Source organism: Leptopilina heterotoma, unplaced genomic scaffold (assembly GCF_015476425.1).
Source record: "Leptopilina heterotoma isolate Lh14 unplaced genomic scaffold, ASM1547642v1 Lhet_54, whole genome shotgun sequence".
NCBI classification, from domain to species: domain Eukaryota; kingdom Metazoa; phylum Arthropoda; class Insecta; order Hymenoptera; family Figitidae; genus Leptopilina; species Leptopilina heterotoma.
The window spans coordinates 3,300,633-3,324,718 of record NW_025111118.1 but is presented as its reverse complement, the minus strand read 5'-3'; the positions used below and the strand labels follow the sequence as shown (position 1 = coordinate 3,324,718).

At 24.7% G+C, this 24,086-nt stretch overlaps 1 protein-coding gene across 3 annotated transcripts; it reads left to right on the top strand.

Annotated features, from left to right (window-relative positions):
* Nucleotides 1-7,718: 7,718 nt before the first annotated feature.
* LOC122508554 (zinc finger protein ubi-d4 A) lies at nt 7,719-23,940 on the top strand. 3 transcript variants are annotated; one of them, XM_043621984.1, is made up of 9 exons: nt 7,719-7,879; nt 7,958-8,067; nt 8,511-8,744; nt 10,006-10,211; nt 10,398-10,467; nt 11,753-11,908; nt 15,424-15,654; nt 19,582-19,694; nt 22,100-23,940. In XM_043621984.1, exons 1-9 carry the CDS (start codon nt 7,800-7,802, stop codon nt 22,229-22,231), a joined length of 1,332 nt encoding a protein of 443 aa, XP_043477919.1. In that variant the 5' UTR covers nt 7,719-7,799; the 3' UTR covers nt 22,232-23,940. The 3 variants fall into 3 exon arrangements, with proteins under 3 accessions (XP_043477919.1, XP_043477916.1, XP_043477918.1); XM_043621981.1 differs by having other exon boundaries at nt 15,253-15,654; XM_043621983.1 differs by lacking the exon at nt 11,753-11,908 and having other exon boundaries at nt 15,253-15,654.
* Nucleotides 23,941-24,086: the final 146 nt, after the last annotated feature.

Below are 24,086 nucleotides of genomic sequence, written 5' to 3'. Positions count from 1 at the left end.
TTGGAACAATTATAAAGAGCAGTAAAAATTTATTAGGAAATAAAAACAAGTAAATAATTCATCATAATACTCAAAGGAAGAAATTAAATTAACATATTACGTTAAAATTATATTTAAATTAATTTTGAGTAAAAAAATAAAATCTTAATTAAAAGTAAATGGAAATGTAAAATAAAAATAATAAATAAAGACTAAAATTATATTATCTTTCTATATAATATATATTCTAAAATAAAATATAATTAATTCATATAATAAAACCTGATCTCAAGCATAAATAATTGAATCTGATTAATTAATATAAACGAATTTAATAAAGAATACAAACTCCTTAAAAAATATTTTATAATGAAAAATACCGGAACATTGAAACTATTAGGATAAGATTGTATATATTCTGGAAAAATAAAATCTGTAGACGTTTTACATAATCGTTTAATAATTTTATCCCAGTATTATTTTTTGTTTGTTAATATTCTGTTGGTAAAATAAATATCTATGATGGATGAGATCCTTCTTCCATGTAGCTTTATATAAGCAAAAAAGAAAAAATTATTTTTCTTGTACATAACTCGTTTCTTTCTGGATCGATATGGTAGCTTGTTATTGAATTTCTTCAATTTTCACGCCCAGTCACTTCTTATTTCGTAGTCGCTTGAAACCACGAAGCTTAATAAGCTTCCGCTAAGTAACGAAGTGGGACTTAGCGCAAAGTAGATAAGCACACAAAATAACACCGATATCTATATAAGAAAGTTTAACTTAAGAAAAGACTGTACTCTTTCTCTTATCAGACCTCTATTTCTAATTTCAATATATTTATTCTCTAAACTCTCGCAGGAACTTTCGAAAATTATCATTTACGTTTTCTTTCGCAAAAGATTCTTTGTTTCTTTCCGTACATTCAAACAATACTTTTCCATACATTCAAAATTTATTGTTTTACTCAAAATATGTTGAATTTAAATTATTATTTACTAATCTTTAAGTAAATTCGAAAAATAATTCAATTTAACAATTAAAATGTTAAATAAATAAAGATTCATCTCTATTTTTAAAGTGAATCAGAATATTCTTTATAGGGTTAGGAAAAGAGTCAAAATTTCGTCTGGAAATCTGGGACAAACAAAATTAAATTTTTGTGACAACCCTGATTGTCTTTTACTAATTTTATAAAATCTTCACGTGTCCTGAATCCGAAAAACATGGTCTACTGGAAAAAGTGTCCGTTTGTAGACACAATGTTTTCGCCACAATAAAAATAAATAAAAAAAAAACTTTTGAAAACTTTATTGTATCAACTTGTTTGCAAGAAAATTTGTCTTTCTTAAAAAATTCTTAATCATCTTTCTTAAATGAATTCGATTTCGTACAGATTTCTTATAGTTAAGTATGTAAATTGTAATTTCCATTTTGAATTGATTGCTGGAAAACAAATGTAAATAAAAAGAGGTGTTGGAATTAGTGAGGGGGACCACAGGTAGGATAATATTAAAATCTGTTAACAGATCCTGTGGAAAGGATAATGTAATATTCGTGTCGACCAATGTCCCTTGAGGGTAGTTTGATCGTCGATAGGGGAAGATAGGTAATTAATAACCCATCATAGATCGATTGATTGGTAGGGCAGATACACTCACCCACTTCCGTCCGTCCAACTACCCCATTCCTCCGGGTATGATTTCAATGTGTCATTTGCATTGAAAATATTCTCCTCCTCTATACGTTGCCCACAGGCCTTTCATGATTTCATAAAATGGTAAATCACCATATTTCAATCAATCAAATATATGTACAACTACACACACACACACGTCTATAGAGCACTGTGTTATAAAATTGAAATTAAATTTACTTAAATTTAATAGAAATTCCATAGTATGAAATATATGTTTCATACAATTGTATACATCAAGTTTCCAAGTTTTACATAAACGATGTGTGGTTTTTTTTATGTTCCTTTGTGAAATAGGTGACTTTAACATTTTTGTAGAGGTTTAAAATGTGATTGCGTTTTTATATCCGTGTATAGACGAGGAAAATCAGGATTTTTTTCAATTAATCAAATGAAGTGAATTTTTATATTTTATGTCATGTGCGGCAAATTAATTGATTAAAGTTGAAATATATATTAGATTTTTTAAGTCTCTTTAATTTGGGGAACAAAATGTTTGTGACAATAGATTCGAAGATTTTTTTTTTTTGCATAAATGCAGGGCTCGAACTAGGTCCGTAAATTTTCTTGAAGTCCGTAAAAGTCAGTTTTTTTTTAAAAAACGTCCCTAAAGTCCGGAATTTGTTTAAAAAAGTACGAAAAGTTCGTAAATTGTACGACATAATTTGGAGAATTTTGGAGGAGTTACAAATGATTGGTAAATTTCAATTATTTTCAAAAATTTTTCTCAACTCAATGATTTTCAATAAATTACTATTTTAATAAAATTTTCTAAAAGAATTAAATTATTAAAAACAAATTTTGATAGAATTCTACGCAAACATTAAATTATTTTCATAATTAATAAAATTATTCTCAGGAATTCAATTATTTTTAATAACTAATAAAACTCATCGCAGGATTCCATAATTATTTTAAGTACAATAAAATTTTTATAATGAATTCCTCGAAAAATGCAGTTATTCTGAAAAATGTTATTAACACTTCTTCAAAAGAATTAAATTATTTTAAAAAATTTTGCTTATTTTGTTTATTAGAAGTTAATAATTATTTTCAATACATTTTAAATTAAATTTCTTAACAGAATTAAATTATTTTTAAAAATTTTAATGAAATTCTTCGTAACAATTGAATTATTCTCAAAAAATATTACTAAAATTCTTCGTAGAAATTCGTCAAAAGAATTGAATTCTCGTAGAATTTTCTAATAAAAATTGATTTAAATATGAATGCAGTTAAAATTTGTCTCAAGAATTCAATTATTTTCAAAAGTATAATATAATTCTTCACAGAAATTCAATTATGTTAAAAAATTTATAAAAATTTCAATTATCTTTATAAATAATAAATTTTTATTTCAAAACTTAATTATTTACAAAAATTTAAATAAAATTTCTCGTAAAATTTCAATTATTTTTTAAAAACTTTTCTCAATTCAATGATTTTTAATTACTTTAATAAAATTTCCCAAAAGAATTCAATATTGAATTCTCGTAGAAATTTCTAATAAAAATTGATTTAAAAATGAATGCAGTTAGAATTTTTCATAATAATTAAATGAAAAAAAGCATGATAGCATGAATTTTTAGAAATAATTGAATTTTGAAAAGGTTTCAAATTAAAATCTTTGAAAATTTGAATTTTTCATACTTAATTAATTTTTTTTTTTGAAAAAGTTTTTATTGAGTTTTTTTGGAATTATTTCAAGTTTTTATTTGCTAATATATATTTAATTGAAGAATTTACGAATAATTGTTTGGTAAAATTGAATTGTAAACAAATGAATTTGAAAATTCTCAAAGAACTTTTTGAAAAATTATTAAAAACAATTGATTTAAAGAAGAATTTTAGTTAAAAATTTGTAGAAAATAATATTTGAATTGAAATGATGAAAATTTAATTTGATAATTATTTTTTAATTTCATAATTATCTTTTAATTTAGTAATTAATATATATGTCTTATTAAATTGTTAAGCAGGTTTATAATCATTTTCTTAATTTCTGCTAAAAAAATGTGATTGATGAGATAAAATAGATTAATAACAGAATTAAACAAATATGGGTCATGAGAGTGATAAGTCAGTGATAAAATTAATTCGCAATTATATCGGTAATTATGAGTTCGAAATAATTAAAACTCGTGTAATTAATCAAGGGAATGAAAAATATAGTTTATAAAATCGAAAAATTTGTTTTAATTGTATAAAGATAATTAGAGGAATTTTATTCGATTTTTGTTCAAAAGTAAATTTGATTCATTACTTTATTGGTTTTTATATATTTCTTTATGTTTGTTTAATTAAAAATAGTTTAGATACTCTCTGCGACAAGATATTTTTTTTCCTCTTTTTAACTCTTTTCTTACGTGGGAGTATTAAGCCAAGTTTTGATTGAAGTAACTGTTTTTTCTTTCTTTGTTTCTCCGGGAAAATTCTATTATAAGCTATTTTCAGGTTCATGTCTCTCTATATTTTTCCAGCAGATAATTTGAGATTTTTGGTCTGTAAATGTAGTTTATAAATTAATATCAAAAGCAAGCAAAAATATTGTAGAATAATTTAGAAGTACAATTTAGACTAATTTAGAATAGTTTAGAATAGTTTTAGAACAATTTTGAATAGTTTGGAACAATTTATAATAGTTTAGATTTTAGAATTTCGAAAAATTAAGAAAATCCCTGATTAAAAGGAAAAATTGAAAATAAGAGACTAAGAGTTAAGAAATATTTTTTACTAAAATAGATTAAAGCGACAAATTTAAATCTTTCAATCAGAAAGTAGAAGATGAGTAAAATCGATAAAAGGATGTAGATTCTTGATATAAGATTATCAAATGCACTTGGTAAATCCTCAGAAAATCCAGGTTTTAGACGGAAGAACGCGGTAATCAGATGAAGCGAATTAAAGTCAATTAGATTCTTTCGATAGACGTCTTTCCCTCTCTTACTCTCTCTCTCTCGAGATAAGATTCAATTCTAGCACGAAGTGTTTTTCTAACTTTTATTTCAAGGGCCTCCATGGGATTATTTCCTATTGATTACAATTTTCCTCAACTTCTTAGGTGCTATTCTTGTATATATACGACTCTCATCAAAATATTTATTTTATTTCTTCTTTATACTCTCGGCCTTTCTGTAAATTTTAGCTAATTTTTCCTTTAACATTGATTTAATGTTGAAAGAAAATAGTATCCGATATTGGTTTCGTTTTTTTCCTGCAACTGCGACAAAAGATTTTAATGTACACAAATGGTATGTTTATATATTTATTATATTGTATTTGTCGGATGGATATCAAACAAAAAAATTGTTCTTATTTTTCTATTCTATGAGAGAGTTTACATTATTATATATTTCTGCATGTTGTCATTTCTCTTTTTTTTTTTGAGTGAAAAAAAAGTTAAAAAAAGAAAACAAATAAAAACAAAGACTCCCTGAGTGACGCTTATTTCATTAGCTTAATTAGCACTCCCTTTGTGTATTCCAGTGGTTGAGAGTAACCCAAACGAAACGAGTTTAAAAAATCACGTATATATTTTCAGAAATGGAATTCAACCTCAAACGTTATAAGTTTAAAATGTGTGTATGAGGAAAATAAATTTTTTTTCGCATTATTTTCTACTCGTTAAAGTAAATTTTATTTTATCAAAAGAATACGGCCCGATGATTTTAATTGACATTAAAAATGATTTATAGTATTTTTCTCTGTCAGTTTAAATTGTTTACTAGATCAGATTTTGAAAGTATAACAGGCACGTATTATTGGTTGCATCTTGTCAGGGATGGAAATTTTAAATAATAGAGAATAAATATTTTTCGTTACTATTTGTAAAAACCTTGTATAATTAGACAAAATTTTTTCAATTTCAAAAATAAATATACAAACAATTGATTAATTAATGATAATTAATTAAGAACAATAATTAATAAATTAATAAAAAATAAAGATTATTTTTAAAAAATTTAACATTATATTAATAAAATAATTCTACATTAAGTAAACAAAAATACCTAATTTAATATGTTAATTAGGTTAATTAAAAAAGTAATAACTATTTCATAATGTACTAGGTAAATAAAATTAAAATTACGTTATAAAATAATTCTACATCAAGTAAATAAATATAATTGACGTCATATATAAATATATAAATAAACACTAATTTAATATGTTAATTAGGTTAATTAAAAAGTATAATGACTGTATTATAATATAATAAATAAATAAAATTAAAATCTATATTAATAAAATCGTTGTATTCCGGTAATCTGTTCGCTGTATAAAGTTAGTTGTTGTTTGCTTTTCTGTTTCCTAACTTTTTAAATAATTTTTCTTTTTAAATGTTTTCAATTTTAAAATTAATGTAGGTACTGAAAATCTTCGAATTCTTGCAAAGTATTTATCAAAAGATTTGAAAATAATTGAATTCATTTCAAGAATTTTATATCAACGTTTTTTTGCAATAATTGCATTCTTTCGAGAAAATGTAATTAAAATTGTATTGAAATTAATTTAATTCTTGGCAAGATTTTTATTAAAATTCTTTAAAATAATTGAATTGTTTGGAAAAATTTATTTCAATTTTTTTTAAATACTGAAGGTTTTTAATAATTTTTACTGAAAATTTTGAAAGTAATTGGATTTTATAAAGAATTTTTTTTAAGTTTTTAAAATAATCGTGTTTATTATTAATTGTAATTCCTATTAAATATAATATATAATAATTGTAATTTCCAATTAAAAATTGTATTAAAATTATTGATAGAAAATTAAATTCTTTTAAACAGTTTTATTATAGAGCTTTTGTAAATAATTACATTTTTTTTAAGAATTTCATTAAATTTCGTAAAAATAATGTAATTTTTTTAAATAATTTTAATTGAAAATTTTGAAAATAATTGAAATTTATTAGAAAGAATTTTATTAAAAACTTTCGAGAATAATTGAATTGTTTAGAAAAATTTTATTATAGTATTTAAAAATAATTGAACCTGTTAGAGAAATTTTATTAAAATTAACTTGAATATAATTGGATTTTTCCCTAGAAATTTTATTAAAATTGTGTTGAAAATAATTGAATTTCATAGAAGAATTTTATTATTTACAAAAATAATTGAACTCTTGCCAAGAATTTTATAATTTATAAATATAAATATAATAATTTAATTGTTGCAAAGAATTTTTTATCAGAATTGTTGAATATAATTGAATTTTTTCCTAGAAATTTTATTAAAATTGTATTAAAAATAATTGAATTTCTTAGAAGAATTTTATTATTTTACAAAAATAATTGAATTCTTGCCAAGAATTTTACAATTTATAAAAGTAATTAAATTGTTTCAAAGAATTTTTTATCAGATTTGTTGAAAATAATTGAATTTTTATTAAAACTCTTAAAAATAATCGAATTTAAATAATAATATTTTTTAAAATAATTGTATTCTCTCGAGAAATTTTATTAAAATTGTATTGAAAAATAATTGAATTCCCCCGAAACATTTTATTATTTATGAAAATAATTGAATTTCTTTGAAGAATTTTATTATTTATAAAAATAATTGAATTCTTACGGAGGATTTTACAATTTTATAAAAATAAAATTGAATTATTTCGAAGAAGTTTATCTGAATTTTTTTGAAGGAATTTTATTAAAAATTTTGAAAATAATGATTTTTTAAAAAGAATTTCATGAAAATTGTTGAAAATAATTGAATTTATATTAAAATTTTTGAAAATAATTGAATTTAATTAATATTTAAAAAAATAATTGTATTCTTATGGAGAAATTTTATTAAAATTGTATTGAAAATAATTGAATTTCTCTAAAATTCAGAGTAAAAAACTATAAAATATACCGAAATAATTGAAAACAATTAAAATTTGACTAAAACTGAATTAAAAATAAAAATTATAATTACGGAAAGTTAAAGATATAAATTATATTAAAGAAATAATGATTTAATACTTCTTTTCGTTTCATTTGAATTTTAAGTTGGCAGTAGTGCTAGTTTTTTTTTTTTGTTTTCACGTTGGCTGCACTATCTACTGGGAACAAGCAACAACTTCGGAAAGAAGCCACATCCCTCAGCCATCCAAAGCCAAGTATGGATGATTGCTAGCAAAAATGATGGCTGTATCGATTCCACCGAGTGTTCATTCCTTAATTCAAGTAGTGAATGAATCAAATTTAGGAAAAATAGAAAGGTAGGTAGTGATTTGTTTATTGTGTGAAAAAATTTCGACAAAAAGTGCTCCTCCTCATGTGAAATTCATTGATTTCAGTTTTCTCAACGACACAGCGTACAGGGAAGCCATTGAGAACTCTTCTAATTACAACACAAGACTATGCAGGGAACGGAGACTACGAATGCCTTTTCTAGACTCACAGACAGGTACAAATAATGACCTAATTCTTTTCTATTTCTACATATTTTCTAATGTCTACGTGGTTTGTTTGATTTTTTTCCTCCTATTTTTTGACACATTTCATTCCATAAGAATAAATTTCAGTGAAATTAAAAAAGTTTAATAATTTTTAATTTATTCACTTGTTAAAAATTTGCTTTTGTTTTCGTTATTTTTACAAACGAGAATAAAGGAATGGAATTATTTTTGCAATATTTAACTCCACCTTTATATACAATATATGTATATGTACTCATGGTAGAGGGGTAGAGGGAAGAAAATCAATAAGAGGGCAGCGACCTCTGAAATTGTATTCTAGACTATTTTAGTAATTCGATTTAAATGAAAAAAAAGAATTAAATATACATTTTTTGTTTGAAATTGAATTTTCGTTTATAAAATAGCTGTAAATTTTTCTTTTATTTATCAGGAGTGGCACAGAATCATTCTGCGCTGTTCATGTCTGCGAGAGAACGAATACCGGGTCTTTTACACGGTCAAATCTACACATATCCAAGCAAACGGTGGAGGAAAAAGCGACGTCAATACCTCATGCATTATCTCCATCCAAAACGAGTGAGAGGTGACATTGAAGATGGAATTGAACATGTAGAAATCACCTCAGGAATAAATGATGATAGTAAAGAATCTTTAGCACTTAAAGGTAAAATGACAAACGCAACATTTTTCTCTAAAAATCACTTTAATGACGTTTACATTGTTTATAATCAACGATTTAGAGAAATTTATTACAAATTATTCGAGCAAGAAAATTTTCTACAAAGATTAGAAAAATATTTGTTCTTTTAAATACAGTCGACTCTCGATAAATTGAATTTAAATGTACAAATAAATTCAAATTATCGAATGTTTTACCAAATTTTTTCGGTGGACCAGGAAACGTTTAATTATCTAGAGTTGATAGTAATTAATTATCAATAAATCAGTTGAAGTTCAAAATTTTCCAAACGAATATATTTAAAAATTTGATTAGAAAAATAATTGTTCTTCTAAATACAATCGACTCTCGATAAATTGAATCCCAAGGGACTTAACAAAAATTTTAATCGAATGTTTTAGGAAATTTATTGAGAAATTTAATTTATCGAGAGTTGATGATTATAAACGATGATCCACAAGTTTTTATCGTTCAAATGAAGGAAATATTTTTTATAATAAATATTTTTAGAAATTACTGATTTGAATAAAAATTATAAACTTAAATTTGATATTTAGAAACTTAATAATTAATTTTTTTGACAGTGACGCAAGATTATTGCAGTAAAAATTAAATTTGAAGGAGAAATAAGTTTCGTATATTTAAACGTTCAAAACTTAATTGTTAGAAACGTAAAAATTTTTGTATACAAATTACGTCGATGGAGTTCAAAACGTTTATAATTAACAATTAAAAGTAGAAAAATATTTTTCTTGACAAAAAGAGTAATAAAGAAGTTTTTATAAAAAAAAATCAAAATAGAAATATTCCTAAAGTTTTGAACGCTCAAATAAACCACAATATTTTTTACTTTTTTTAATTTATTTTTCCTTTTTAGATCATAATTTTTAAAAATATGTAAGCAAAAGAAAAATTTCATTCGTTTATTGTATCGTTTATTGTAAACTTCACCAATAAAGAAAAATTTCATTCATTTGAACGTTCAAAACTTTATGAAAATAAATAGAAAAATATTTTTTTTTCCAATTCGTTGGTTATTATAAACGATGTAAACTTCACCAACGTTATAAATTTTTTTTGTGTTTATATTTTATAATATAATATAAATTTAATAAATAATATGAATGAAATTTTCGTTTTTTTTTTAAATGGAAAATTTTTTGTTCAAGAAATGAAAACTTCTGGTAATGTTTACTTTAATTTTAAAATTAACTACGAAGGTAGTAATTGAATATTATTTCTACAGATGAACATAGTAAGGATGGTTGGTATTACGATGAACAAGATATGTTGGATATGGAGGCCTTCGATGAACCCGATCCCGATAGTGATTTTGATTACGAAGAAAGCTATAGCAGTAAACGAAAACGGAGAAAACCTCGAGGTGGCGGACATCATCCCGGAAGGGGTCATCCTCCAGTAGTCGACAGCCCTGGACCAAAGCGGACGAAGGTAGTTTTATATTTCAAACAAGGAAACTTTTTCACTTTTTAATCTTTTTTTTTTTTTTTTAATGCTAGAGATATTTTTTTCTTTATTGAAAATCTACAAGATAGGCAAGTTCTTAATTTTTCGATAATCATTAAATTAGAGTAGAGAAGGATTTTGAAATTCATTGAAGGATTATTTTACAAATAGGGTGGAGGCAGAGGTCGTAAGAAGGCAAACTATGACGCCACAGATGCTGATAAACCATTCGTTTGTGACCGTAAGTTCAACCATAGATACAACTACAAATGAACACTTTATTATTTATTTTCCATCACAAAAAAAAGACTTTGTTATAACTCGACCATTCAATGATCCAATTAAGCCACAAAACGCACTGCGTTAAAGGAGTTTTTATTGTTGTTCTATATATATAAATATATATCATTATATTTTTTACACTCTCTACGTATTAGACGTAGTTCTCAAAGAATATTATATATAAGAGAGTAAAATTGCATTAAATAAATTATTTAATTATTATATTCAAGTGATGCGTAATCGATCAACAGTAACCATCGTAGAAGTTGATTTTCAAAAAAAAAACTTAGACACTTTTGCATTTTATCGGGAGCTTTTTTTTTAGTCAAGGAATGATCATTATTGCATTGTTGATTATTCGATTAGTATTAAATTTTTAGTAGAAACTTTTTCTTTTTAAATTCAAGTAGATTTTGTTTTAATATTAAAAAATGTACCTATAAATTAATGTTTAAATTTCTATTAAAACTTCTATCCTATTGAAATTGAAAATAATTGATAAAAAAAAAACAATGGAAATTTAAAGATATTTAATACGATGCAAACGTTTAGTTTTTTATTTGTGAAGTAATAAGTAAATGAGTTGTATAGTAATTAAAAAAAATTTAAAGTAGTATAATGGTCATTTCTGAGTGTATGATTACAATTTTTAAAAAGATAGAGTCTTTAGATTAACTCGAATGTGCCTGCAATCTTTTTACTTCTTCCCAACGCTCCTGTTAGATTAGCAGTAAATCTTGAAGAAATTTTGTCCTTTGATTATAAGTTTCGAGAGAGAGAGAGAAAAAATTGATTTTCCTTTTTTTTCGAATTAATAAAATAGAAACGAAACTTATAGACTTTGGACCAAATATCTTGGGACTATTGATACCTGCCAATAACCATACAGAGCAAGAATGTCCTTGGCTCACTCTGTAGCGAGCTGATACTGTAGGTGTATTCGAGCATCGAGCATTGCATCGTATTAGTTTTGCTTTTTGGGCTGGAACTCCTTCACTGCTTGTCCACATATAGATAACTAGGTGGATAGGGATGTGCTCTAGTGCGGAAGGTGTGCAAATGCTTTCCTTAACCTCTTGACACTCATCCACCGATTCCTCCCCCAAAACGTGTTTCCCCCCCCCTTGAACCCCACTCACCTGCCCACCCCAAAAAAACCCCCCTTTTTTATTTGAAAAACTTTTTTTACGATGAACGTTGCATTAGAGGTGGTTTGCGGGAAAAAAGTATTTGCACTTTTGCAGTATGCAGCGCACGGTATAAAACCAGACCTGGTCTGGTCTACCATTACGGTCATTCCCACTCTACTTCCTCCGGTGATCTTGCTAAGGAACTAAGTCCCAGTCCTGCTGATGTTGAATCTCGGAGCACAGCAGACGCCGCTGTTTCGGACCAGTCAGGTTGGAGCCTCAAAAAATCAGCTCAATTTTCTCACTCACCACCACCACCAACACAACCACCATCACCACCACCACTCCACCTTTCTAAACCAACGTTTCCACTTTTCCTTTAAATTCCAGATTCTCAACCTTTTTTTATCTTTCCAATTTTCTTTCTTCTCTTTTATATCCTGCTCATGCTACTCTTTTCTTTTTTTACCTCAATCTTTCCAAATCTAGTTGATTCTGTAGAACATGTGTGCTTGCATTTCTTGCTAGTTATCCTTTTATTAACTTTTTTTTTCTTGGCAATATTTGTTTTTTATTTTTTTAAATAAACTGGAGAGCCGTATAATTATTAAGTTTTCTCATTATAATGTAAAAGTATTCCGTTTTTGGTACCTATATGGTAAAGAAAATAAGACATTTTTTTGTAATTCCAAGTCAAAGTGGTTTATAAAAAGTGCTTTAGCTTGAAAGTTTTTTAATAATTAACAGAGAATTTTTGCTCAAAATAAAGTTTTAAACGTTAAAATGAACAAAATTCATTTCTTCTTCAAATAAAATTTTTATCGTATTATAAGTATAGAAAATAAGTAATTTATATTTGAATTTTTAATAATTGAATTATAAAGAATTTTATCGAAATTTTTGAAAATAATAAAATTCTTTCAAATAATTTCTTTACAATTTTTTTAAATAATTGAATTCTTGTAAAAAAAATGTATTATTCATGAAAATAATTGAATTATTATAAAGAATTTTATCAATTAATTTTGAAAATAATTAAAATTATTATAAAGATTTCATCAAAATTTTGGGAAATAATTGAATTGTTTCGAAGAATTTTATGTAAAATTTTGAAATTAGTTTAATTCTATTGAATAATTTTATTAAAAGTTTTGAAAGTAATAGAATTCCTGCGAATAATTTTATAAAAAAAATTTCACAGTAATTGAATTTCTGTGAAAAATTTTATTATTTATGAAAATAATTGAATTCTTGGTAAGAATTTGATTAAAATTGTTAAAAATAATAAGAAATAATAATGAATTGATTAATATTGGATTTTTAAAAAATTTTGATTCTAAATTAAAATAGTACCTACATAAATGGTAGAATAAATTGCAATATTTTAAATTATGCACAATTTTGTGCAATAAATATTTTTTAATTTTCATATTGAAGAATATATACTTACAAACCACTTTGTTTGTTATTTATTGAAGATTTACTTCAATAGTTATTTATTTTTTCGTTTTTTGACTTAATTTTCCGTTTAGTTTAATTCAATAATTATTCTGCTCTCCTTTTTTTATTTTTCAGTACTTTTTAAAATACTTTTAATTTAATTACTAAATTTATAAGATACATTTTAAAGTATTAAACTTATTCAGGGTGTCTAACGGTCAGGAAAAAGTCAGGGAGTGTCAGAATTCCATTCAAAGTCAGGGAAATTTCTATAAATTTATATAAAAATTAAAATTTTGTCTTAATTAAAAATTTCTTTAATCTAACAAAACTTAAAAGATTTTTATTACCGTTTGTTTCTATCATTAGATATTAATTTATTGTTAAATATGTTAGTTACCATAATTTTGTCCCAAGAAAGCAAAAATAAAATTAGTAAAAAGTCAAGAAAAGTCAGGGAATTTTTTTCTCATTCCTTGTTAGACACCCTGTTATTAAATAATTTTTAAGTTACTTTAATTTATAAAATACTTTTTAAATTGCTAAATTTATGAAATACTTTTTGAATTACTAAATTTATGAAATAATTTTTAAACTACTTTATTTATAAAATACCTACTTTTTTTATTGCAACTGAAAAGTGTTAAAATAATCGATAATTTCATCCACGTGTGAGAATTATTTTTTGGTGTTCTATTTTTCATTTATGTGAATTATTTAAAACTGAGACTGCAGTAAATACATTTTGTAATTAAAGCGTTTTTTAAAATAAATAAATATTTTCATATTTGAATTTGAATGTTTTGATTCGAGATATTTTTCATTTGCATGCTTTTAATTTTCAACCTATTTTCCTTTTAAAACATTTAAATTCAGAAAATTATTCATATTCGTTTTGAAGCCATCAAATTGAAGTGGAAAGAAAATTTCTCATTAGTTTATAAATTTCCAAATTGCTTTTAAAGATACTGTTAAAGTTATTTTTTTTTGCTAGAAATAAATTTTTAATTCAATTAAAGTTTTTTTGGAGAATTGAATTTAAGTGTTTTAAAAATAATTATTGAATACTTTTTCTTACTGTTGTCTCAGCTTTCATATAAATTTATAAAATTTTAAAATTCAATTTTTAATTTCAAAAAAGGAAAACTAAAACGGAATTTACGTTTTATATTATTAATTTAGCTGTCTCATTTTTCGGATAAAAATCGTTTGTATACTTTTCAGTAAATTTTTTAAAAAGCATGCAGCACTTTTTTTTCTCATATTCTACAGAAAAGCAACACCCATCTTGATCCTTTTTTTAAAAATTAATCAATGTATTTTTGAATACTCTTGATGCGCGAGTGTTTGGTATGTGTGTGTGACTCAATAGTCTCTACAAATTTCTGCAGCATGACATTTTTTTATCGCGTTACAATAATATTTAATTTTTTGAAGCTTACTAAGTAATTATTCTCAATTTGATCTGATCTTTATTATTTTGCTAAACAAAAACAACAAGAAAAATACTATTTATACTTTTGCTGATTATAATATGCAATCTTGAAACTATACAAGTGTCTTTTGTAGAATTGAATATATTTGCATCGCAATTTGTTTTGCCTGTTTTCAAGCAGAAAATGGAATGCTGTACTTTGAGTTTGGCTATTGGTGATGGACTGTATTGATGAAATGCACGCCATTCAAGTTATTAGTCTATTTTTTCTCTTTTTTTCATTTTCTGTTTTTTTTTTTAGAGATTCATATTTTTTTTTTGTAATTTATCTCGTTCCATGAGTTTCTTTTTTAATTTGTAATTGTATCTTGGTTTTTTGGGTTAGGAAAAATATATTTGAAGAGGATTTAACAATTGTTTGGAATACTTTTTATTCGAATTGGTTTTTTTTTTAATATTCGTGTCAAAAGGGGAATAAAAATGTATTTTTATGAAGAAATATTAAAAGAGTAGGATTTTTTTAATTTTTGTGATTGGAATAGTTGTGGCTGGTAATAATTAGAAATTAATTTGGGTATTCTTGAAAAAGCGATTAAAGATGATATCATGTGACGAGATAAATTAATTGTTGATTGAAGTTGAAAAAATGAGAAAAAAAGATTTGTTTTGTTAGTCAGTGTGCATGATTGTTGGCTAGTTACGCAAAGCGCAACTGGGTATGTGGTCGGTTTGTGATTAGGTGGTACACGTCGGGGTCGTCAGAACACTGCTTCCTCAAGTACCTCGACTCCCTCTCCCGCAGCACCTGCTACGCCTGCTGCGGGGGCACCGCCTCAGCCTCAGCAGCAGCAGCAGCAAACGCTGCCTCCACTTCCGATGAACAACGCTCCAGCTTCACCTACTGTCTCAGCTCCAAAGGATGAATTTCCGCCCACTGCACCATCGCCTGGAATCATCGATCCAATGTCAGCGTCAATTAAAATCGAAGGAGGACCACCGACGCCAGGATGTCCGGAGAAAAAAATCGGCAAATCTGCTCAACCCTCGCCTTATTGTGACTTCTGCCTCGGCGATGCCAGGGAGAACAAAAAAACCGGTGGCTCCGAAGAACTCGTCTCCTGCAGTGATTGTGGCCGTTCAGGTAAGCTAGAGGAAAAAGTCAAGCGCAAATACACGCGCAAAGCGAATCACAATTAAAGTGTCACTTTTTTAAAAAGTCTTTTTAAAAGAAAAAGAATATTGATCACAAAAATTCGTCAATCAAATCGTAAAAATAATTTTCAAACATTGAAAAAAAAATTATAGCGAAATGGAAGCCAATATATTTCCACATGAGGAACAATAGATTTTTTATTAGATTTACTTTTTGTAAATTCGCGATTTCTTTTCTTTGTAGATATATTTAAAAAAAAAAAAGTCTGTTGTTTCAAGTTGATTTCCATTGAACTAGTAGGAAACTATCGGTGGTATTTTGCAATTTTTCTTGATAATATTGTTTTATGAAATTAAAAAAAGAAAAACACACCGCTAGTTGAATACTGAATTTGTAAAAGATCTAGGCAAAATTGAAAATGATGAGCAATAATCTGCAATTCGAAAAAATGATTATCAAAATAAAAGAGAATGGTCGTCAATTCAGAATCAAAGCATCTTGTCAATACTGCAACAAATGTATCTGAATAATAGAAATTGCCTGTAATTTTCCTCAATTTTTGATAGATAATTTCTTTAAAAATAGAAAATTTCTATTATACAGCATCACTTAGGGGCATGAGTTGAAAAAGATGAATTTGAATTCTCGTCGACCATTTTCTTCTTTTATAATTCGACACTTATAAGTTAATTTTTTCAAATTTATCTGAATTTTTATTAAATTTGTGATTCTCCGTGAATTAAAAAATATGATTTTATTAAAGTAACGTCATTTGACGTTTATTATTGTTATTTGAATAATAGAATTTTTTCAATCAGAGTTTTATAATTCGAAATCAAACACTAATGGGAAAATAAATTCCCAGAATCTATTCTTTTGAAAACTCTGATTCTCTTTAAACTTTGTCTCGACTTTGTCTCAACTCTGTTTCGATTTTGTTTTGACTTTGTTTAGACTTTGTTAAAAGAAATTTTTCTTCCGTGTAGATTTTTAATTTATATAATCATTAGTCGATTTAGCAAATTTGCTATTTCCATTTTGCAGTCAAGGAGCTCCGACAGTTTTATATAGTTTATGCTAATTTGCTGAAAGCTGGGCATTATATTTATCCTATTAATTAAATTAATATTAAAAATACTTTGTGTTAACTTGTTTTCATAAGTTTGTATTATAAGTATTTATTAGTCGTTTAAAAAAAAAAATGCATAAACTTTATAAAATTTAGCAAAAAAAGGGTGATTTTTTTTATCTAGAAAAAAGCACTGTTTGCAATTTATAATTAATCAAACACGATAATTAGTCTCGTTTTCTTCCACTGTCGAGTCTTCTTAGTAATCCATTGACACTCCACTTTTACCATTAAAATCTCCAAAAAAAATGGTAAAAGACAAATTAGCATTTATTTTCGGGATAAATCTCTAATTGATATCGATTAAGATTTTATTATATCTTGTATAAATATAGCAATTAATATAATTACAATACTTTAATCTAGCACGTTTTTATACTTGATACTCAAAAAAAAGAAAAAATATCAGTTTCTTAATTAAATTTTATAAAGTGTTACAATCTATAGATTTTTCACATAAATATAAATTCAATATTAAATGTCAGTCTTAAAAAAACAAATTTTTTCCTCTATTCGTGTGTAGAATTATACTGCATATAAATATTTTATTTGCGAGAATTTTTCCTTTTAAAAAAAAGTAGCACTCACATCAATTTTCAAATAACGAGAATATTTAAAAGACCTCAAAGAGTTCTGTATTAAAATCAAAAATATAAAATTGATGTTTGCTTTTTTTTAAAACAAAGCGTGACAATATTTAAACGTAAAGTAGAAAATAAATGAAATTTTGATTTAAAAGATTCTTCCAAAATGATCCTGGTGGTATAAAAAAATGCCATATTCCGAAAAAGAGAGAGGATCTTTTAAAACGATAAATAAAATAAATATATATCAGAACATTTCAGTTTTTTATAGGTCGTGTATTAAAAAACTTTTTTCCATAATGTGAATAAAATAAAATTTCAATCGTAATCAAAAGAGCCCCGAGGGTCCGATAGAATAAATCCTTTTTTATATACTCTTTATAAAAGAATATTGATACTTATATACATATACACTCGAGTTTGAAATGTAATAATTGCACAAAAAATATTTTATTTTCTTTCCTTTCGGTGAAATATTTCGAAAAACTATTGTTTATTTTGATAGACTGATATTTTATTCGTACATTCAGCATTTTTTACAATAATCTGTTTGTACTCTGTGATTTAGATTCTTATACTACTTTTTAATCTCAGAGAGTTTGTTCCAATTTTTCAACTATCTGCAAAAAAAAAAAAGAAAAACAAAACAAAAAAAAGCAAAAAAATACACTCATATTTATAAGGACCATGAATACAAAATAAAAGTTTTTTCAATCTTTCACGACCATTGCTATGAGAAAAGAAAAGAAAAAAATTATAATAAGATTTTTTAATTCATGATAAAAGTCGAATGTTTTCAATATTTATAATAGCATGACTAAATAGAGAAACTTGTATCGTGTAACTGAGTTTCACGAAAAATATATTATTTTAAATACATAAAAAAAATTCTAGATAATTATAGACCATATCACTCTGATAATTACATTTCATAGAGAGATTTTGATTTTTGACTATGAAAAAGAAGCCGGGAAATGAGTAAATTAATAAATTAAAAGTAAAAAAAAGTTCAAGTACAAAATAACGGGATTGTATTTGAAAAAATCGTGTTTTGATAAATTCGGAGAAAATTTTTTTCTTGAAAATGGAACCAAAATATTGTGTTCATGCATATTAAATTAAGAAAAAAAAGTCATATAAATGAAAAGGATTTGTTTATGTTGCATTAATTATTTTAAGCTATATTATATGAATAATTTCAAATGTATATTTAAACGCTTTAAGTGATTCTGTGAGACTGGAAATTATTAACAAGTTACTTGCTTTATTGATTATAAAAGTCTAGATTCATTTATTAAATCATTTTATAAAGAGAATTGATTTCTCTTTGCACTGATAATAATAATTTGCTTAATTTTATTATTTTTATCTCTTATTAACTGTTATTTAAAATATAAAAAAGGAAAACTTGCGTGAGAATGAAAAAACAGTATTTAAAACAAAAAATGAATTAATTTCTTTAATTACTGAAAAAATAAGTATAGATAAAATAGAAAATCACATGGTATAATATGAAAGCATGCAGATAGTTCCTCATTGTTATATGTATATGACATTGACTTGTTATTAGATAATTTGTAATTAAGCAATACACCTGAGGCTTACGAACTCTAGTGTTTAAGCAAAAATAATTTTTGAATTACATACATGTGAAAGTGTGATATGATAATGATGAATGCGAGAGAGGGAGAGAGAGAGCTGATCTGCGACGTTTATATTGTGCTGCGCAAGAAAGAACGTGAACTATTCCAAGGTACGCCCTGCTATTACTTACCACCTATTACTCCAAATAATAATAATAACGGTATGTTCAAAAAGGCAACATAAAAAAAAAAGATAATTGCAAGTATTATCAAATAAAATACTTTGTGCGGAAATATGATAGCGTTTCATTATTCCGGACGTTTTTAGTGCTGAGGAAAGGTGAAAGACATTCGCGATTTGTGAACAAAATTTCATTGAACAAAATTTTTTTCAACAAAATAAAAAATGATGAAATTAAAAAAAAAATGCTCTCTGAATAAATAACTCTTTTTCGATACTCGAAATTTGATCGTAAAGAAATAAATTGAAAAAAAAAATAATAGCTTGGAGTTCACTGTTCTTCGGCACAAGATAAATGTCCTGGCACCTTTCTCGTCCAATGTCCCTCCGTACCGATCCTAAACAATCCCATGACATATTCGTACGTTCTTGTTATAGGTCATCCAACTTGTTTGCAATTTACTGCAAACATGATCGTTTCTGTCCGCAAGTACAGGTGGCAATGTATTGAATGCAAATGTTGCTCTATATGCGGCACCTCCGACAACGATGTAAGTAATCAATTATTTTCGAAAAAAAAACCTTTTTGGAGGTAAACAATTCTTTTAAATTTTATTTAATATATTTTGCAGGCCTCGGATAATGTGACTTTTTTCAACTATTTTCAAACAATGCGATTTTTTTCGACTAATTCTAATAAAATGAGACTATTTCGTCTTTTCTTCCGCACATATTACAAGAAAAATTTCACTTTTTTTGGGCTTAAAATGCTACTTATCTTGATTTAGAAAGCGTAAAAAAATAATTATAGTCAAATCTTTTTCTCTAAAGTGTCTTACATTTTTCTGTAAATGTAAGTTTTTCGAATTGTCAAAATTTCATAAAATTGAATTGAAAACAAACGAATTTTAACTACTATTTTTTAAGCTAACTCTGTTTTATTTATTTACTTATTTTTTTAAGAATTCGATTCTAAAATATATCATGAAAATTACAAAATAATTAAATTAGAGAAGAATATGAGTTAAAGATTTTAGATAATAATTAATAATTTATTAATTTTATTTTAGAATCTAAATACTATTATCAACCGTAGAAGGCCTCTAAATACTATTATCAATATTAAAAAAACGTACCTAAAATAAAATTAATAAATTAAAAATTAAAAATTGTTCAAAAAACATCAAATTCAAACCGTAAAAGACCTCCAAATATTATTATCAATAATTAATAATGTTAGAAAAGTTTTAATAGAAATTGTTAGAAATAATGAAATTTTTGAAGGTTTGAATATTGAATAATTTTATATTTAAAACTTCTAAGCAACTTAGTTCTTTTAAAAGTTTTAATTCAAATTTTTTGGAAATTAGTTAATTTTTACAGAGAAATTTGAGTTGAATATTTTAGGAAATAACTAAATATTGGAACAGTTCAAGTAGAAATTTTTGGAAATAATTAAATTTCAGAAAGTTTTAAATTGAAATTGTTGAAAGTCTTAATTTTGAATAATTTTAATTAAAAATTCTAAACAAATTAGTTTTTAGAAAAAATGTAATTCAAATTTTTTTTTTGTGATTTTATTAGTAATATTTTGAATTTTTTAATATATATTCAATTAAAAATGTTGATTATTCAAAATTTTATAAAATTCAATTAAAACGTATATTTTAAAAGAATTTTCTTTTTTGAATTATTCAATTCTCAAAGAAATTTCTAAAATCTATTAAAAATAATTCGGGGCAAAAATTCAAGAAACTATATGAACATTGAAAAAGTTATAGTAAAAACTTTTAGAAATAATTAAATTTCAAAAGATTTAATATTAAAATTTTTCAAGATATGAATTTTGAATAATTTCAATTAAAATTTCTAAATTTTAAAAAATTTTGTTAATTATTTGTAATGTTTAGAAATTTTTTAACTATTTAATTATAGATTTTACGAATAATCAGGATTTTGTAAAATTTATTACTAAACAATTGAATTTTAAACTCAAATTTAAATTAAAATTTTTATTTTAAGTGAACTTTATTTATTTATTTTTTTAATAATTGAATTCTCAAAGAACTTTCTCAAAATTAACAAAAATAATTGATTTAGATAGGAGTTTTAGTTAAAAATCCTAAAAAATAATTTTATTTTAAGAGAGTTACAGTAGTAATTTCTATAAATAATTAAATTTTAGAAAGTTTTAACTTAAATTTTTGAAAATTTTAATTATTGTAGAAGTTTAATAATATTTAAATATTTATTTTGAAAAATTATTAAACTTTCAATAACCAATTTTAGTTAAATATTCTAGAAAATAATGAAATAACTATATCAGTTGCAATTTTGAGAAGTAGAATAAAACTTCATACTTAAAAATTCACTTAACAAGATTATTAAAGTTTTGAATAATTGAATTCAGAAATTCTAAAGAAATTAGGTTTATGAAAAATTGTCAAACAATTATAAATTTTGAGTAATTTTATTAAAATAAATTTTATTACAATTTTTAGAAAATAATCGTGTGTTTGAAGAAAAGTGTGGAAAAATGTTTGAAAATAAGACAAAAAAATAAGAATTGAAGTTTATTATAAAAATAAAAGAAAGAGTAAAAAACTTTTTTGAAAGTCAGAAGAAAAAATTGCCTTTTTTTCTTACTTTGAATTGAATTTAAAAAGACTCTATTTGAATCTGTTACCTAGTCGATCCGAGGACTGGTTTTGTATTCTTTTTAACTTAAAATGTTATTTTTGAATATTTTTGAATATTTAGATTTTTAATAAAAAATAGAAATATTTCTTTTAATAAAAATTAAAATACATATAATTTTAATTTCGAGAAAGTGGAAAAAAATGTCATTTTATTGTGAAAGTAAATATGTGAATATTTATAAAAATTTTAATTTAGTAATAAAAAAGAAAGAGTTGTGTTGACTATATAATTAATGAAATAAAAAACAAAAAATTAGGACCAGCTGCTGTTCTGTGATGACTGTGATCGTGGATACCACATGTATTGTCTGGCTCCACCACTCTCTTCTCCTCCTGAAGGCTCCTGGTCGTGTAGTCTCTGTTTAGCAGAATTCCATCGACGCGACTGAATTGATTTCTATCAATGAAAAAGTTCAACGATCCACCCATCGCTGTGAAATAACAGACGCTTTTGAATTAGGAGAGTATTTTGAACTTACGCTTTTCCGGCATCTCGTGCTATTTTAAAACAGTTGTTTGAAAGCAGCTAAACAAACTAGAGTTCGACAGTTTAACAATTAGATAATATTACAGAGCATTTGATAGAATATAACAAAAAAAATATTTTTAGTTGATTTTACCATTGAATTTTAAATTTTATTTACACAAAATATAAAATTTATTTTAATTTTCTTCTTCTTTGCTTTCAATTTTATTTTTTTAACGAAAGTTTCTTTTAAATTTGATTTGTTAAATTACAAAAAAGGGATAGACTTTAGTTGATTTTTTTTTAGAGAAAAGTGTAGAGATTAATTATTTTCTCACTTGAGTAATATTATCACACTTGAAGACTCTGGTAAAAGTTGAATCTGATTATTGTAATTGACTAATGCCCTTGAAAGAGTTCAGATGTTCTCTGCCATTAAAAAAAAAATACTCAATTTTTAAGTTTTTATTAATGTACTTTTATAATAGACAATTTGAAAAAAGTCTTCCTTTGATTGATCAACGATAACCTTTTTTTTTTTTTGAACTTTCATTATGGTGCATTAGATATCTCAGGCATTTATGATCTCAAGTGATTAAAAAATATTTATATTTACAATTTACAAAAGAAAAGTTTTGTCAGAATTTTTTTTTTTAGAAAAATGACGAAACTTTTTGATTTAATTGCAGCTAATTGTACAAATAACGTAGATCATTTGGAAGTAATTTTTTACATTTTGAAATAATGATATTCACACATTGATTATTGACTTAATTTTAATTATCTTAATCATAGTAAAGTTTAAGATTGATGCTAATCGTAAGACATCGAAATGACTGAAAATAGTTTTACATTTCTTAAAATACAATACTCTCCTAGTTCTCGTTTATATTCTATTGTCATATAAGAAATTTTTTGTTTCCCATATTTTGTCCATTTTTACATAAAATTTAACGAAAAAGAAGAATGCTTCGATATAAATTATCAAATTGGATTTTACATTTCGACAATTTATTCTTAAGATCTTTACTAATTAAGATTTGAAACTCAAAAGAGCCCTAAAATGAAAATATGAAGAAAAAGAAAAGAACGACATTGAATATTCTAGGATGAGATAATATTAATCTTTAAGTGTCTCGTAAAATCATAATAGAACTTCTTTGTTTATCTGAATGTACCATGATACTCAAGCTTTTACATTTAACGACATAGCTCATGGTAGCAGTATAGATATAACAAACTAATTCGATATTGCCAATTATTATGTTTTTTAACAACATAATGCCCTTGGTTGTTTAGCTCAGTATTTTTGTATTTTATATATATATCAGATGTACTTAATTTAAAAACTACTGCAGTGGTGATATATTTTCTACTCACTGATTGTAAAACCCGTGTTTTCTTTCTTTCTTTTATCATTTTTTTCCTTTTCTCTTGTTCGTTTGAATTTATACAATACGAAATAGATTTATAATAATAATCGCGTGGAATTGCATAATGTTTACTGCGAATTTCAAATGAAAACTTTTGCGTTCGAATCGATTTTAATGTCTTCTTCGAACATAATTTTTATACTGCTTATTTTTAACACATTGTATGCAACATTAAATAAATATTAGTTTATACAAATGATAATGTTGATTTAACTTTGATTTTTCTTTTTTGCAGATGTGTGTTTTTTTTCTTTGACAATTATTCAATTTGAAGGACACGCGCGGTATTTGAGCAGTTTGAAAAGACAGATTTTTTGGAAGAGTTGGAATAATGTGATGATTCAA